General features: G+C 36.1%; 5 protein-coding genes and 1 non-coding gene across 6 annotated transcripts; all 6 read left to right on the top strand.

Moving 5' to 3' along the window:
• The first annotated feature begins 5,666 nt into the window (after nucleotides 1-5,666).
• Nucleotides 5,667-6,605, top strand: LOC106113089 (carbonyl reductase [NADPH] 3-like). The gene has a single exon (XM_013305819.1). The coding sequence runs from the start codon at nucleotides 5,729-5,731 to the stop codon at nucleotides 6,593-6,595; it is 867 nt and encodes a 288-aa protein (XP_013161273.1). The 5' UTR covers nucleotides 5,667-5,728; the 3' UTR covers nucleotides 6,596-6,605.
• A 1,251-nt stretch (nucleotides 6,606-7,856) lies between these two features.
• Nucleotides 7,857-9,010, top strand: LOC106113088 (carbonyl reductase [NADPH] 3; the record flags this gene model as incomplete). The annotated part of the gene is given in 1 exon segment (XM_013305817.1): nucleotides 7,857-9,010. A coding segment is annotated over 1 exon segment (882 nt). The 5' UTR covers nucleotides 7,857-7,871.
• A 59-nt stretch (nucleotides 9,011-9,069) lies between these two features.
• On the top strand, nucleotides 9,070-10,178 carry LOC106113085 (carbonyl reductase [NADPH] 3). The gene has a single exon (XM_013305814.1). The coding sequence runs from the start codon at nucleotides 9,213-9,215 to the stop codon at nucleotides 10,095-10,097; it is 885 nt and encodes a 294-aa protein (XP_013161268.1). The 5' UTR covers nucleotides 9,070-9,212; the 3' UTR covers nucleotides 10,098-10,178.
• A 215-nt stretch (nucleotides 10,179-10,393) lies between these two features.
• On the top strand, nucleotides 10,394-11,434 carry LOC106113086 (carbonyl reductase [NADPH] 3-like). Its single transcript, XM_013305815.1, has one exon. The coding sequence runs from the start codon at nucleotides 10,500-10,502 to the stop codon at nucleotides 11,379-11,381; it is 882 nt and encodes a 293-aa protein (XP_013161269.1). The 5' UTR covers nucleotides 10,394-10,499; the 3' UTR covers nucleotides 11,382-11,434.
• Nucleotides 11,435-11,531: 97 nt separating this feature from the next.
• Nucleotides 11,532-13,370, top strand: LOC106113087 (carbonyl reductase [NADPH] 3-like). The gene has a single exon (XM_013305816.1). The coding sequence runs from the start codon at nucleotides 11,637-11,639 to the stop codon at nucleotides 12,501-12,503; it is 867 nt and encodes a 288-aa protein (XP_013161270.1). The 5' UTR covers nucleotides 11,532-11,636; the 3' UTR covers nucleotides 12,504-13,370.
• A 4,245-nt stretch (nucleotides 13,371-17,615) lies between these two features.
• On the top strand, nucleotides 17,616-17,687 carry TRNAW-CCA (transfer RNA tryptophan (anticodon CCA)). Its single transcript has one exon. It is a non-coding gene; the product is annotated as a tRNA-Trp (tRNA).
• The last annotated feature ends 272 nt before the right edge of the window (nucleotides 17,688-17,959 follow it).

The raw sequence follows: 17,959 nt of genomic DNA, 5'->3' as shown, positions 1-17,959 counted from the left end.
ATTCAACTAGCACGTGAAATTAAAGTACAAGATTAATATTAAGAGCTTAAAACGTATTTCCTTTTCTCGTAACTTTCAGGGAACATAACTTAGGCTCTAATCCAAACATACGACCGCGGAGGGGATGTAATTTGAGCGTATGTTAAACAAAGTGCGCTTCATTCGTCAGCTTGTGTTTAAAGGCCTGGAACAATAAAAAAGGGGACGACAGAGTGATACAAATTACGACCACAAATATGACGCAATTTACACGAAATAAGCAAAAAACATTTATCGATATTAGTGTGTGTTGATACATGTTATACTCAATAATCCTTATATATATGTAACTTATCACAAGAAACAATTTCTGTCAACTTAAACATGCTAAATGTACAAATTCCAAGTACCCTTGCCTTTATCGAGACCATAATTGTAACGAAATAGAAGCTTAAGATCGATTTGCGTATCCGAACGTATTAAGTAAATCAATACACGTAAGTCAGAGCTTTTCTTCATCCCCTCTGATAACTAACGAGTAACGAAGTGATTGAAAGATGATACGCACTAATGTAACATTGGGTGCCTTGATTGATGCAGTCATTAGGCGAGGCGAGGCGTCCGGAAAAACCCGTAGCATCGATGTCCGGGCTGGGGCATTACCGCGTGTCATTGCTCCCTGTCAGCGCTTACCTTCCACCCGCGCCCCACGCCTCGCGCCCCACGCCCCGTGTCCTCCAGCCCCGCGCACCGAGCCCTAGGCCCCTCTCCTCTATCACGCAGCAGTATCGCCGCCGACAGTCGGAAGTCAATTAATTAGGCGATCACCACGTGACAGCCGTGAACCGCTAATATATCTGTAGTTACAAACATAAATTAAAATAAGATGAAAATTTTTGCTCGACTAGCAAAAGTATTCGTTGCCCCGCGACCTGTAGCGTAAACAAATTGACTGATTTGTTGTTGTATCTAAATATAAATCACTATTTTAAGACGCAGAGTCTACATATTTATAACATGTTTTATATTTAGTAAGGCTATTGTCAGTTACCTCAAAATGTATTTCATCAATTGAATACGTAGTCTGTTTGGCGCGCGCCATGTGGGTGAGCGTGCGGGTGAGCGTGCGGGTGAATGTGCGGCTTGGAGGATTGAATTGAAACTTACACTTCGATAAACATTATTACAGTTATCTGGTTTTGAGGGAATTTACTACAAAGAATATTACAGTTCGGTGGACGTATTCAGCGCTTCCCTTCCTTCCCGCATGTCATGGGAAAGTAAAGCCAAATAGGATTACAACTGCCTACATAATAATATACAACATTTACAGGAAGAACTCAAGATATTTTTGACATGAGAAAAATAATAACCGGACTCTTACTTTATATATGTAATTGTAAGTTGTGAAGTGAAACATATAGAAATATTTACAACACAATTTGATTGTATGGCGCTATTTCTTTTTGCAAAAGCTATGTTATCTATAAAAACCTTTCAATCATTTCTTGAAAACTAATGTATTTAGTAGCTAATAGTTTAATTGGATCCAATATTATTTTATTGGAACATTGAGTGAATCAATATTCATGGTGCACAAACAGCGGCAGATGTCAAACTTGTACAATAGTAATTTGGCGGGACGTTTGTGATTTGTCGGCCCGTTAGCCGCCAACTTTACTGCGTAATCCGGCGACAGGCGTCAGGCGTCAGGCGTCAGGCGCGCACCCGGACGAAAGGGGAAACTTGGCGACTGTTTACAAATCAATGCGTCCAATGTTGACGACTTCGGTAAATATCGTCCGAAAGCGGCTGTTCAGTCCCAAGTTATAATGCTTATTGCTGTCATAGCGGCTTTGGGAATCGGTTTCAATAATTCGCAGAATATCATCCATTATTCAATAAGGTGAAAACAAATTATGTATGTACAATAGTTTGAGCTATTCAGCTAATTACTTCACAGCTATAAGATATAAAGAGCACCAGCGCAGTATGCTCCGTGTGATACATGGGCTAAAGCAATTAAGGTGGTAGTGCAGCGCCGGCGCGGGGCGGCGGTGTTTTCAATTAACAGCGCCTGTCGATATCCTACCCGCAAGCTCTCGATACCGCTACTCACCGCGCCGCTACCTCTACCCTTCCCGCCCGCGCTCCCCCCGCGCCCCGCCCGCGCCCCGCGTTATATACAAATTAACTAAATATATCTAGGGTCTAGATTATGTTATCTAAATACACAAAATAAATGTACAATATTTAGGTCAATGACTGAAAATAGTAACGTTGAAAGTTTAGTAGGAGCAACATATAATATGAAAACATTCATTGATTATATCATACCTGATTCAACTACATATATATAAACGTTTTAATCAAAAGCTATCAGTTGTATGTTGTATGTTAATTAAATTCAGTAAATGTGCAAGTTCTCACAGCTGCAAGATTTAGCGTCTTGAATGCACCACGACGTTCCCGCTCATAGTGTTAATTCATATTGCGAAGTGCATTTCCTTGTACTAAACCATCGATAAAACTATACCCTTCGCGCCCCGCGACCGGCACCCCGCAACTTGCACCCCGCAGCCCGGCACACAGACACACAGGCAGATCGAGTGAGTCCCGCAACAAGCGCCGCTAAATGTCACTAAGAATAATATTGTTTTGTAAAGTAAATAATTAAAAAAGTCATCTTACACAACATGTGTTAAATACCAGTATTGAAAATCGGACTGGTCAATAATTTAACAATAATTGTTGAAGGGAACTCGAGCGTTCACAAAGTACATTAATTAAGAGAATTATACGTTACATTGTTATTAGAAAAATAGTTGGCACATTGAAATTCTTTTGATGCGGCGTAGGGCTTGCATCTCGCGCAGAGGCCGGGCTCAAGTGCGAACAGTTTGCATTAGGAGTGCAAAAATGCGCGTTAACGGCAGCTAGTCACTGTTGACCTACATCTGGAGGGAGTTCTCTTTGACGCGATGAGAACGCGCCGCCGGAGCCGGGGCTCTAATTAGGCTGGCACAATGCGCTGCGTGTTTGTGTTACAATTACACCGCAATGAACATCTTCATGTCTATACCCATTTACCTTTTCCTGCTACATATTGAAAAGTTAATTAAGACTTTTTAAATTTTTCCCATTTTATTATTAATTCAATAAATCACCCTTAACTTAGGGTAGGCTCCGAGCCCCTCAGTGGGGACGTACATATAGTGAGAGCTGATGATGATAAATTAAATATCAAGTAGTCAATGAATAAGAAATATTAACCATTTCTTAGATAGCTGGAGTAAAATATATAAAATTGTTGAACTTAATGCTGAATTAACTGAAGTACTTACACATTCTATAGTTCGACTGAACTAATTCACGAGATTCAAATTATAACTCTCACAGTAACTAAACAAGCAAAATTAACAGATAAACATAAAGTAAACACAATCGACCTGATTTGTAAAACAATTTAAAATTTCAAAGTAATATTAAACTATCAAATGTTACCCTCAACTCTGTTAAATGGATTCTGCCCTTGAAAAGTCTGTATAAAATTAGTTTGAAATTAATTATGAAGTCTCATTACAAACAAGTATCATTTAATTTTACGTGTAATCTTTATAAAGTAGTAAACAGAATTATATCAGCCCTCAGCGTTCATTTACAATTCATGTAGGTACTTTTTCCCGCGACTTTGACCGCTTGCTGTTTAAAATCCCAAACAAATTTACATCACATGTTTTAGGGATGTATTAAAAACAATTTTGTAGAATGTATGTACATTGTAGAGTACTCTTTTTATCCTCCAAATCGAGTTTGAATAAAAAATCGATGTTTTTTAAACAGGTGAATCAGCTAACATCCTGCAGCACTGCTGTAGGCTTTCTGATCGATCGATAAATATAAAATAATACGATTCCATTGAAGTGACAATAATTGCATACTTTTATTGTTGTACAGTTGTTTATATATTATATATATCTAATAACAAACGAAGTAATTAAGGTAAATTAGAACATAAACAAATAGCTGACAATAGAGTAGAATTAATTCAGTGAAACTAAACAACAAACGAGAATCGGCTCATTAGCCGCACTCAATACCTATTGGCGATTAACTGTTCACCCACACGGTTTAACTATAATATAGACAATGCAAATGGCACTCTAAAGCAATATCAATACAGACCATTTGGAATGTTTTGCAATGATGTTGATATTCCAAATAATATAATTATGGTGATATTAAATGCGATGTTGTTCTATTAATTTATACTTTAGTTCTAATAACAATAATATCTCTAATATTAAGCAACATTCTTTAATTTACTTGATAACTGCCTCACTGCTTCCATATTGATGGCAACACTAATCAAATTGTTTAGTTTCTTTTTAAGTATAAGGAAACTATTGAACGTGCGGATAATACTTTTAGGCAATTTAATACGCTAGGTTTAGTTCATTTTATGAAATATAACGTAAAACGTAATAACTTATTTACACTTAATAAAAGCAAACGTTTACGAAAACAAAGTAACACAATGTAAAGTTAGTGCTTCCTACTTACAGATAATGCTGGCTTTTTCGAACACATCTAAAAGTATTGTTACAAAGCCGATTCAGTTATTAAAGATTTGACAACGCGTCGTCACTAAACATTGAAAGGAAATTTTCTAAGAGAGATTTTTAGGAATGCATGCAGTGAAAAAATATTTTCTCGCACTTTGCAATATCTTTGTTGTGATTCTATTTGTCCGAGTGCCGGCGCTACTTTCCTTGGATATAACGGGATTCAACCAAGATCATTCAGATATTCGATACTACAGTCTTAAGCTATCAATAAAAATATCTCTTCTGAAAACCAAGGAAAAGTGTATCGTAAGTGTTAAACGCGAGAGCGGTCATTTTAAGCGTAATAAGTAGACCATACTTTAGAATTTCAGATATGTCTAATAATCTTATTATTCTGCATTCAGAGAAGGGAAGTGCAACACAATTCAATATAACTAAATGCCATCACTTATCGTCTAACAAAGAGAGCGTGCGCGGTGTCGCTATCAGTGCGCACACGCCGCGCCGCTTGTTCATTGTCAGTGTCATATCGGTGTCCGGAGCAAACATTCTAATTGTATTGATTCAGACTATCTCTTCTGGGATGATGTAATTTCAGTTTTAACTTACACCGTACGAGAGCTAAGAAATTGATATAAATTTAATTGGCAATTCAATCGGATGAATGCATAAGTGAAAGGTTTGTCCTATTTAGTCACAGGAGTCTATCATACAGGATGAGGGTTACAAATCGTAAAACATCCGCTTCATATGAATATCAAAAGGCTTTCTCTTGTTGTATCTATAAGCAGAAGTTGAATTAGTCTGCTATTATACAAAAATCCATTTCTTTTGCATTAAAAGTTTAAATTTAAACAATTATATTGAAAAAACAACTCGCTGTAATGTATTACATATGTACGTAACCAATGAATATCAGTTATAATATTAGTATCATAAAATACTGTTTACAGTTTAACTAAATACTATTAACAATAATCTATACGTGCATTACTTAAATATTGTATGTACTTAGATACATTAGACTAAAGAACGTCAAATATATTGTGGTTGATAAGCCCTCGCCCCCACCGCGCGCTGCCGGCGGTGCCGCGTCTTATATAACCCATAACTAGAAACATTTACGTACAAGTTCATGGACTTTGGTGTCAGTCGCTAGCGGTCGCAACACAAGTGCAGTCATGTCGTCTAAAGTGGCCGTGGTGACCGGAGCCAACAAGGGCATAGGGTTCAGCATCGTCAAAGGCTTGTGCCAGAGGTTCGATGGTGTCGTGTACCTTACGTCGAGAGACGAGGGCCGAGGGCGCGCCGCTGTCGCCGAGCTCAACAAGCTCGGCATGAAGCCCGAGTACCATCAGCTCGACGTGACGGACCGGCCCAGCGTGGCGCGGTTCGCCGACCACCTGCGCCAGCGCCACGGCGGTCTCGACCTGCTCGTCAACAACGCCGCCGTTGCCAATAGTGTCGATCTATACAACTCCTACGAAGAGAACGAAGAAATTGTCCGAATAAACTACAAGAGTATTCTCTTGATCCAGGAACTAATCTTCCCGCTGGTCCGAGACAACGGGAGGATCGTCAATATCTCGAGCGACTGTGGACATCTCTCCAACGTAAAGAATAAGTATTGGATCGAAAGACTATCCGGTAAAAATTTAACAATGGAGGACATCAACGAATTTGTTGAGTGGTTCCTCGACAGCTGCAAAAACGGAACATTCAAGAGAGAGGATATTGCAGACGAGGGGACTGTCGCGGCGTACAGGGTGGCGAAGGTGGCTCTCAGCGCTGCGACTATATTGCAGCAAAAGGAGCTCAAGACGAGAAACATTTCTGTGAATTCGCTGCACCCCGGCTTAGTGCGCACCGACATGACTTGCGGGGTGGGGTTCTACAGCGCAGACGAGGCCGCCGAGACACCGCTCTACCTGCTGCTAGAAGCGCCCGCGACCCTTCAGGGAGCTTACATTTGGTACGACAGAAAAGTTCTGGATTGGTACGACTACAAGGCAGACTATTATTTTAAAACATCCACCCTTAAATCCTAAGCTTTTTTATTGTATAAATAACATAACAGCTACGTCGTCAATTCATCGTTTTGTTACATTTTTTTACTCATAATCGTGATGATACAATAAAATTTTAAGAAATAAAAATGTTTTTAATACGCATGTGTCAAGGTGACGACAATCGCGTCACTCACGATTTCCTACGAGTACGTCGACTTCTAAGCGGCGGTATTTTAGTGATACATTTAAAAAAAAATGATTTTTTATGCGAATTTAGTTAATCTTTAGTGTTATAGTCACAATTTTTATCGTTTACTCAATACAGATAATAATAAAACAACAAGTAAAAAGCAATACTTCTTATTACCATTATTTGTAAAAATGTAACATCCATTTTATATTTTCATTTATTAGCCACTTCATCTCATCAACATTATTATAGATTCATTGGTCATACAGTCTCATACAAGTACATGATGACATGATGACATGATGACACTCGTGTCTATAGTTTTTTTTATTGAACTAATTCATAAATTGTATCATAAGTTATTGATTAAAAACTTTTTTCTTGTATACCTTAATTAAAATATCGTTTGCTGTCTCTATTAATCATTTTTGTATTTACCCATGTAATGGACCGGTATATAAATAACGTATAATCTATAATAATATTCTTATTTGGAGGTATTTAAATTAATGTAACTTTGATAGTAATATGAAACTGGAGAGCTGATGAACTGATATACACGTGCATGTTAATTAATGTGTTCGGGTACAACAAAAAATATTATCAAACATTTACAACGTGTTAAAATTTTTATATATAAAATATATTGCTGTCAGTGACCAACACATTCATACCTCAGCTAAACTATATGATTTATAATAAACAGTCAGTTAAATATAATTGATTCCATACAATACTTACAATGCACGTTATTTTGAATCCTCTGTAGTTTTAAACAGCCCAATATACATTCCAAGTGTTGGAGCACTAACGTTATTCTCGTGTACTCGCAATGGAAGTTTAGCAATGCTATTCCTCTTAAAAGCAAAAATCACAACAGATTTACAAGTAGTGTTTTACACAACTTTGTTGAACATACATACATACACATCTACATAACATTTATTTCACTTATTATGTAAATGTTGCATTACTTTAATTTTCCATAACTTGTTTTAAAACTGTATTATACATATTATCAATTGCATTACTTTTACTTTTACTGATTACTCTTCAATTTGTTATTTAATGCAGTAGCATATTAACATAATGTCAGTCGTAATTAGAAAGTGAAAAAAGGAAGACATGTTGAAAAAAGTCGCCGTCGTAACGGGCTCCAATCGAGGCATTGGCCTGAGCATTGTCAAAGGATTATGTCAACGATTCGATGGTACCGTCTATTTAACTTCAAGAAATGAAGCACAAGGGAAATCAGCAGTCGACAATTTGTATAAACAAGGTCTACGTCCTGAATATCACCAACTGGATGTAACAGACAGAGCAAGTGTTCTAACATTTAAAGAACATATACTTAAAATGTACGGTGGAATAGATATATTGATTAATAATGCCGGAGTATTGCCAAGTCGAGAATATTCATACGAATCAGAAGAAAATTTTAAGACTATAGAAGTTAATTTTAAAAGTATAATAATTATTCAGGAATTACTTTTTCCTCTAATTAGAAATAACGGACGGATCCTCAATGTGTCCAGTGCTTGCGGCCATCTTTCTAATATAAAGAATAAATATTGGATCGAAAAGTTGTCTGACAAAGATTTGAATATTAGTGTTATCGAAGACTTTGTGGATTGGTTTCTCGAGGGCTGTAGAAACAAAACATTCACTAAAGAAGATCTCGCAGATGATGCAACATTTGCCTCGTGCAGAATATCAAAGGTGGCATTGAGTGCTATAACCATAGTACAGCAAAAGGAACTCGAGAAAAGAAACATATCAGTGAATTCGATGCACCCCGGCCTGGTCCGCACCGACATGACGCAAGGCGTCGGCTTTTACAGCGCCGACGAGGCTGCCGTGACACCTCTTTACCTAATTCTAGATGCTCCTCCCTCTCTGAAAGGCTCTTTCGTCTGGTACGACGGGAAAGTGCTAGATTGGTATGATTACAGTGCTGACTATTATTTCAAATATGCAACTTTTCTACAATACCAAACAAAACATTAATAAATAAAGAATTTTGGTATTTCTGCGATTTTGTCGCTCACAGATAATATCTGGCTTTTTAGTAAACTTTTTTATATTCGTGCTTCCAGTTAGATTATAATATGACATTAATGTAAGTTTGCAATTTATTAGAAGTCTTTACACTTTGACTTAAACTTACAATAATATGTTAATCAGTTAAGTAACAAAAGCCTATTGTGACATTTCAACTAAAAAGCAAATGTTTTGAGTTTTACAAACGTGTGGTTGAAGAAATGCTTTTGTAATTATTTACTAAGTGATGTTTCATTATAAAAGCCAGATGTTATAATTATATCTTAATATAAATAATATTTCAATGTGATAGCAGATATTTGTCTTGATAAATATTCGACATTTTATAATAAACATTACAGATAAAATTCATATCAAAACATTGGTTATTATTCAGTGATTAATTGAGACCGAACAGAAACAGACATGTCAAGTAAAGTGGCCGTCGTCACAGGTTCTAACAAAGGCATAGGACTAAGTATCGTTAAAGGACTATGCAAAAGATTCACTGGAATCGTTTATCTAACTTCAAGAGATATTGAGCGAGGAAACAATGCAATTAAAGATTTAAGAAAGCAAGGATTGTTCCCACGTTATCACCAACTAGATGTAACCGACAGAGAAAGTGTTTTAAAGTTTAAAAACTATTTACAAAGCAAATATGGCGGAATTGACATACTGGTGAATAATGCAGGTGTTGCTGTTAGCGAGGCGTATCCAAATTTTGAAGAAAACCAAATGATTATTGATACTAATTACAAGAGTATTTTGACAATACAGGAATTGATATTTCCTTTAATAAGAGACAACGGGCGTATTCTTAATATATCTAGTGATTGCGGACATCTTTCCAACATTAAAAACAAATATTGGATCGATAGATTATCGAGTCGAAGCTTGAATATGGAAGACATTCAAGAGTTTATCGATTGGTTCCTCAAAGCGTGTGAGAGCAACACATTCAGAAGGGATGATATCGCTGACGATGGATCATTTGCAGCGTACAGAGTCGCTAAAGTGGCATTGAGCGCCGCGACAATTTTGCAACAGAAAGAACTTCAGACACGGAATATTTCCGTTAATTCAATGCATCCGGGCCTAGTACGAACTGATATGTCACGTCATATTGGATTTTTAAGTGCTGACGAAGCAGCCGTGACTCCACTACACCTAGTTTTGGACGCACCGGATTCACTTAAAGGTGCTTATGTTTGGTTTGACGGTAAACTTATAGATTGGTACAACTATAACTCTGATTGTTATTTTAAAAGATCTTCATATTTACAACTTTTAGCTGAGGCAGGTCTCTAATTTGTTTAAGGTTTTTAATTTTTTATTATATATAAATTAGTGTAAATGTTTGCAAATTTCTTGATATTTATTGAGAATATTTTTTGAACACTGGTTTCTTTTCTTGTTAAATCATTTCTTTAAATGCCCATTTCAAAGTCTAGAAATTCAATTTTAATAATCTAAATATTTAAGACAAAGTAATAAAACTATTAAAGCAATTTTAAGTTATGTAAGTAACGAAAGAAGATAACATATCTATCGTTGCGCTCCGTCGACTTATTGTTTTTCGCTTTAGTATTACTGATAAAAAATTGAAAACTAAGTATATATAAAATACATAGATTACTACAGGTAGATTATTTATTTTTGTGGAATGAGATAACACGTTTAGTAAGTCGCAGACACTTCATAGGGACAGTCATGTCAACAAAAGTCGCGGTGGTGACTGGATCTAACAAAGGCATTGGCCTTAGCATTGTCAAAGGTCTCTGCAAGCGATTCGATGGAGTTGTTTATTTAACATCAAGAGACGAGAGCCGAGGAAAAGCTGCAGTTGAAAATTTAAACGCAGAAGGGCTATTCCCTGAATTTCACCTTCTCGACATAGCAGACAGAAAAAGTGTTGAACGGTTTAGAGATCATATAAAAGAAAAGTATGATGGAATTGATATTTTGATAAACAACGCTGGTGTTTCTGGTGGCTTCATTTCTACACATTATGATGAGTGCAAGTCAATAATAAATATTAACTTTAATAGCATTTTAATATTAGAAGAACTAATTTTTCCATTAGTAAGAGATAATGGCCGAATCCTTAATATTTCCAGTGATTGTGGCCATCTTTCAAACATCAGGAATCAGTATTGGATTGAAAAGCTATCCAATATAGATTTAAACATGGATGATATTGTACAGTTTGTTGATTGGTTTCTTCAAAGTGTTAAGGACAACACGTTTAACAAAGAAGACCTCGCAGACGGCGCGACAGCGGCAGCGTACAGAGTAGCGAAAGTGGCGCTGAGTGCCGCCACCATCGTACAGCAAAGGGAGCTCGATAAAAGGAACATTTCTATAAACTCAATGCATCCCGGATTGGTTCGAACGGATATGACCACCGGCATTGGATTCTACAGTGCTGACGACGCAGCCAAAACTCCTATTTATCTAGTGCTCGATGCTCCTGCAAGTCTCAAAGGTGCTTACATCTGGCACGACGGAAAAGTGGTGGATTGGTACGATTATAAATCAGATTATTATTTCAAGATATCAACGGTTTTAGATCAGGTACCGAATAAAGATTAGTTGTTGAACTATTATAAGTATTGCTGAAATAAAACACCCATTCATCATTTTTATATATTTTTTTAATCTTAACCTCCTCCTCCTACTTAGAAGAAATATCTAAACTAAGACACACATAAATATACCTAGTTACTTGATTCGCTAACATTATTTTTTGTTATTACTATCACACTGATAACCTTGCCCGTGATAAACTTCTTCATACATACTTTGTTCTCAACTTTAGTTTTAATTAAATCTTCACAAAAAGTAGACATGTCAGTTAAAGTCGCCGTAGTGACGGGATCTAATAAAGGGATCGGTTTTAGTATCGTTAAAGGTTTGTGCAAAAGATTTGATGGGGTCGTGTATTTAACATCGCGGGATGATTCTCGAGGCAAAGCCGCAGTCGCACAGCTCAATGCCTTAGGCCTATCCCCGCATTACCACCAGCTGGACGTCGTCGACCGCGAGAGCGTCCTCAGGTTCAGGGATCACATAAAAGAAAAATATGGAGGTATAAACATACTGGTGAACAACGCCGCCATCGCAAACAGTGCCGAGTGGTATAATTCGTACGACGAAAATAAAAATATTGTTGAAATAAATTATAAAAGCATATTAACTATCCAGGAATTATTATATCCCTTAATAAGAAACGGAGGTCGAATTTTAAACATTTCTAGTGATTGTGGACATTTATCCAACATAAAAAATAAATACTGGATCGATAGATTATCGAATAAAAATCTGACTTTGAACGATATTAATGAATTTGTGGAATGGTTCCTCGAACAATCGAAGAATGGAAATTTGTCCGAAGATGACATTGCGGATAACGCAACATTTGCAGCGTACAGAGTGGCTAAAGTTGCTGTCAGTGCTTTGACGATGCTGCAACAGAAGGAACTGGATGGAAGAAACATATGTGTGAACTCCATGCACCCGGGACTGGTGCGGACCGACATGACCCTCGGCGCAGGTTTCTACAGCGCGGACGAAGCGGCCGAAACTCCTCTGTACCTTGTGCTCGAAGCCCCCGCCACTCTGAAGGGCTCCTATGTCTGGTACGATAAGAGAATATTGGATTGGTTCGATTACAACGCTGATTATTATTTTAAGACTGACACATTGCGGAAATGATGGAAATGAGGTTTTAAATATATTTCAATATTGTCATAAGAGAATTTAATTTTTCCTTAAGCCTTATAATTTGTTGTGAGATTTTATTATTATAGATTGGAGCATGACGTGTTCCTCAAGCCCCACACGATATGCTGCTTTGCAACAGACTGTACATGAGCATTACAGTACTGAATGCATTCTTAAAGCCGTTCTTCTGCAAGTTTTTAACTTTTCCACTTTTGTATAGTCTCGTGACATTTCTTATCTTAAAGGTTTAATGTATCTTAATTATTTTAATTTTGAAATACTATACTAAGCAGTAAATATGAAAACAAGCAAATAATATAGTCTTTGCTTAGCTGCAATGTTTATAACTATAAGCTAGGAAAGCAGCGCGACGATTTCAATGAAACCACTGAATTCATTATTGTACCAACAATTGTTCTAATGGCCGGCTTTATGCCTTTGCTCGTTGTTATTGCACCATTGTGGAGCATCATTATTTCTTAAACAGGCGTTAACTTCGCTTAAGTTGCCTTAAAAATAAAGGCGTTAAATTGTCACATTAGTCAGAACGGAATTCACTTTTGTTTTTAATATTATGACATTTATATTATAACTTGTGTTCATTGTACATATTATACAAAACTTATACACCTAAGGATTAGTTAGCTATATCAATACCTACATTTATCTGATGGACTTTGATCTTCGACCCTGACCGAGCGCCAATGTACGACTCATCATGATAACAATATTTTTGTGCCGTCATATTACTCGTATATTTACTTATTCACAAAGAATCATGTCATTCGGATGACTTGTCAAAAATCCAGAAATAAAAAACGTTTTTTTTTAATTTCGTACCATCTTTTTTTAATGTTGTGTCGTTACTAGTATTCAATACTTTATCTGTTTAAAATATATACAATGTTTTCTAATTTTTTTTTTTATTTGACTGATAAAACTTCGGAGGTAACTGAAATTTTATTTTCTCTATAACATTTTTGGCAAGAGAAGTGAGTCTTTAAATAATATTTTTATCGGTACATTTTACAATACCTAAGTCCGATATTTATATGCGATGAGATACAAAGCGAGTTAAATAGAACGCGAACGCGCAGCAGTTTGTATCAGTTTGGCTAGCCGCCAGCCGCCAGCAGCCAGCAGCCAGCAGCCAGCAGCCAGCCGCCAGCCGCCAGCCGGTGCGGTGCGGTGCGACGAATGCTGTCAGTAGCACACCACACGCGTGCCGCCCTCACAACATCACGTCCTCGGCTGTACAGTCGATGTTACAAAGGCAAAAGGACTTCCAAAGCGATCCGGTCTGAAATCACAAAGGGATACCCGTCCATTGTGTCGGCTCGCGGCCAAACGCGGAGGTGGCCCTTTCATTAAATATTGTTGCCCTTTTCATAAATTTTCAGCGGACGGAGCGATAACGTCGGGACTCAATTAAAATCACAATCAATAAATTGTTATTCAACATTATCTACAGCTTTCTCTCAAGTTCAAAATAATACTGTATATTCAAAATATTTACCATCTCTATCCTGGCTCAGAGTACAGCTATGTACATATATCAGTGAACGGAGAATGGAATATGCAGCTGAATATTTTATACGACGGAAAGTAATAGTGTGCTATAGTCAAATTATCAACTTTGTCAAGAGGGTTCCAGATCACTCAGTGTGATCAGATCAAATGATGCGACGCCGCGCCCGCTTTTGCCAACCTAATGTCAATCCGCAACGTACAAATGTCTAGCAATGAAACATGCTAACTGTCCGTATTAAAGCTATTATGATGTATAGTAAATATAAATATAACTCGTCTCGACTATACGACTATATGAATTGAATATTGTAAATGATTAATAAATGTATGAAGAGAGCTTGTGTGTCGGCAGACAACAATGCGGTGCGTGTTACAATGGTGTATTGTGTGCGAGTGTCAGTGCTGGTAGCTGGGAGCTGGGAGCTGGGAGACCACTTGTACTGTAAGCAGAGAGCTGCTCCTACATATGTACTACATAATATACTTATTTAATTCAGTACATTGACTTTACTTTTAACTTATATATCTTGTCTGTAAAGTTACATATATTTATATTATAATTATTTGAGATGTTTGATATATTATTTAATAACAGCAATTGTCTGCAACTTTGACCGCGCGGAATAAAAATAAATCTAGAAATAAATATATTTGTGACCCAAGGATAGTGCTGCAGCTTCCCAATACTGAAATAATTTTTCAAATCGGTTGAGTCGTGAGTTTGGAACCTATTTAATGTAACAAATGAATCAAAACTTTCCTCTTTATAAAATTATTATATATTTATGTTATTCAAGTGATCAAAATAAATAAAATATTGTTTATTGATTATATTCATAAAACATCGCGAGTACGCGGCGCTCATCGCGTGATGTGTAAGTATTGCTTACGATAAACAATTTAATTATCACGTAAATACTAACCACTTTATTATATGAATTAACTATATTTATATTACGTGGTAGAAGTACTTTCTAATATTAAGTAAATTTATCTGGACGTTTAGGAAGCAAATAAACAGGATGTATTTGTTTGGACGCGGTCCAATGGCATGTCCCGGTCACGCGGCGCGCGCGCCCTCTACCCGCGGGTTAACTGTTCACTGCACACATATTGTGATATCATTGAAGCTATTAAAAAAAGCTTAACTCAATTAAAGGAAAGTCAAGTGACTACTTAAAAAGGTTGAAAAGTTTTTACCGGCATTATAACTTACTCTGTGGGAAAGACGAGGTAATTTTGGCTTAGCTAAAACGCTTAATATCGTACCGCTAGCGCGCTTTTTTACATTATATTGAGGAAATCTTAGTAAAATATAAAAGAGTGTATCTAAAATTCTGTTATTTGTAATTTATTCAAGGTGCGAGTTTAACTTTAACTCGGCTTTCCTTAAAACTTCAGAGGACGCGGAGTTAGCAACATTAGTATTCAGCGTCAGACGACCTTGATAACCAACATTTCAGACCTCAACTTCAGTATCGAATATTAACTAAACATCGAAAGTAACTTTTGTACAGACGCGGTGCGTGATCTTACTTACAAATATATTTAATAACACTTACAGTAATACTACTAAAAATATAGTTAAACGTAGTTTAGGAAAATATAAAACGTATGTTTTATATTTTCCTAAACTACGTTTATAATAGAAAATATAAAACGTATGTTTTATATTTTCTATTATATATGTATCGACAAATCAGCTTTCACTGCTTTCTTATTAACATCGCATTTTTGAAGTCTACGCTTGATTTTCTTTTACTAATAATGATTTCTGATATTTTCTTATATCAGTTAAAAGAGTTGACATATGTTTATGTTAAAAAGTAGATAATTGAACTAAGTTGTTTATAGTTACGTTCTTACATTTAACACTAGATAATGTCAGGATTGCCAGGACAATATCTAACATTGTTCACTTCACACGAGGTATGTAGAATTAGAAGTATTTTTTTCTTCTATGCTTCATACAGGCGTACATCCAAATTAACGTAAAATAAGTAAGTTTTAATAGAAATTATTTTAAGTTGAAAATGTAAGATAAAATGATTACCTGCTACATTGTGATTGTCGCGTTGCGCCGCGCTGTCCGGACTCCTGTCCTGTGCCAGAAAATGTTTAAAAGCCAAGCCAAAAGCAATTTTAGGAACGTTAGGATTTCATCTATAGTTAATAGCGCCTTTGAATATTCCCCTGCTGCGGCAACGCACACAATTGTATCTGTTAACATGCTCGAGAATTAATATTGTACAACGCCGCTTATAAAGTACTTAGCAGTAGTAAAAAACAAAAGAATCTTTAATGTTCTCCTACCATAATTATTAAAGAGTAAAAGTAAAAGTTGTGTTACACGTTTGTAAATATTTAACTATAGGTTATGTATTGTATACATACTAAGTTTTTAACTAATACATAGAACATATATAACCGGCATTCAGCTGGTGACCTAGCATTATGTAATGGACGATTAAATTCAGAATATGCAGAGATATGTAATGCATAGAGGGACGGGTGAGGGGAAGGAGGGGGGGGGACGAGAGACGTGGAGCGCTTGATAGCAGTAAATAAGTGAATGATTGAGCGCGGGTGATGCGAGCTCCAAGCATATTTGTTTATCTCTCGAAACCAGTGAAAAAGTCGCGTTAATTTGAAGTGTACGTTTTGATACATGGATAGCACTTCGTTAGCATATCAAGCATTGCTATCAAGATTTATCTATTAATTGATTTGTAATCACAAATCACACTTAATTTAATTATTTCTCCTCTCTATTATTCATCTCCTCTGTTTGATTATTTGTAGATAAGTAACATTACTACTTAAAGTAAACTTAGTCATAGTACCGTACTAAGGAGATTCAGGACAAAACTTTTAGTGCGGGACAAGTTTCCAGAGAGTGTTTTGCTGCATGTGACAAATAATAAGTGCCTAATCGTCCGTACCACAACTTACTTTGCTTAGTCTCAGTTTAGTCAATAATATCTACACAACTCTCGCAATGGCTACCCGCTACAAAATTTACGTAATTATTAAAAACAATATAACATTACATGCATGTAAATATACCAAACATTAATAGTAAGCTCTTATAATATTACGTCGTGTGATTAATTTGTAATCCTCTCAGGTTATCATAAAGTATAATACTCAGCCATGTCTAATTAAATTAGAATTAATAACAGTCGACAATGTTGATGTGATGTGTAATGCAGAAACGTACATATACTCCGCGGCTCGCATTCACTAAATCATTGTTAATAGCTTTGAAGAACACGTAAATTCTGAGCGAACCATTTCATTGTGATTATCGAGCAATTAGTGCACTAATTAAGATCCTTAGCATCGTGGTACCTACGTGATATGCTAAATATACACGTTACATAGATATACATATGTAAATATTACTCAATTATTGATATTATGTGTTATATATTTATGTATAAAGAAGGGGATTTAGATATTAAAAAATGTGACGAAACAGAAAAATAGACTCGTTAAAACAGACAGACTTGTCTTCAAATTTCCAATCGTTTTGCAATAAACAGAATGATTTTTTCTACTTCCTCATCCAGCGACTCCGTGGCGCAACGGTAGCGCGTCTGACTCCAGATCAGAAGGTTGCGTGTTCAAATCACGTCGGGGTCAAAACGAATATTTTTGTTAATTTTACAAAATTTTAATTATATTTTTTACATTTTTTTTGGGAATACCTTTATTAAATAATGCATAAATATTTTTCAATGTAATGTAATGTATAAGATACCAACAAAAATGCATAGAATTTGTTTTCTGAATCAGAATGTGTATGTACTTTGTTATTCGTGAATGGTGATAAAATTTATCAAATTTTCAGTAGTTTCTTTCTGAGTTCAACTGAGAGCAACAGAGCGATCAAATCTTTTCTCTTTATCATATAA

This window comes from Papilio xuthus, unplaced genomic scaffold (assembly GCF_000836235.2).
Source record: "Papilio xuthus unplaced genomic scaffold, Pxut_1.1 DF828585.1, whole genome shotgun sequence".
In the NCBI taxonomy this organism is placed as follows: Eukaryota; Metazoa; Arthropoda; class Insecta; order Lepidoptera; family Papilionidae; genus Papilio; species Papilio xuthus.
Note: the sequence above shows the minus strand (reverse complement) of the source record. Positions and strands in the feature narration are given on the sequence as shown.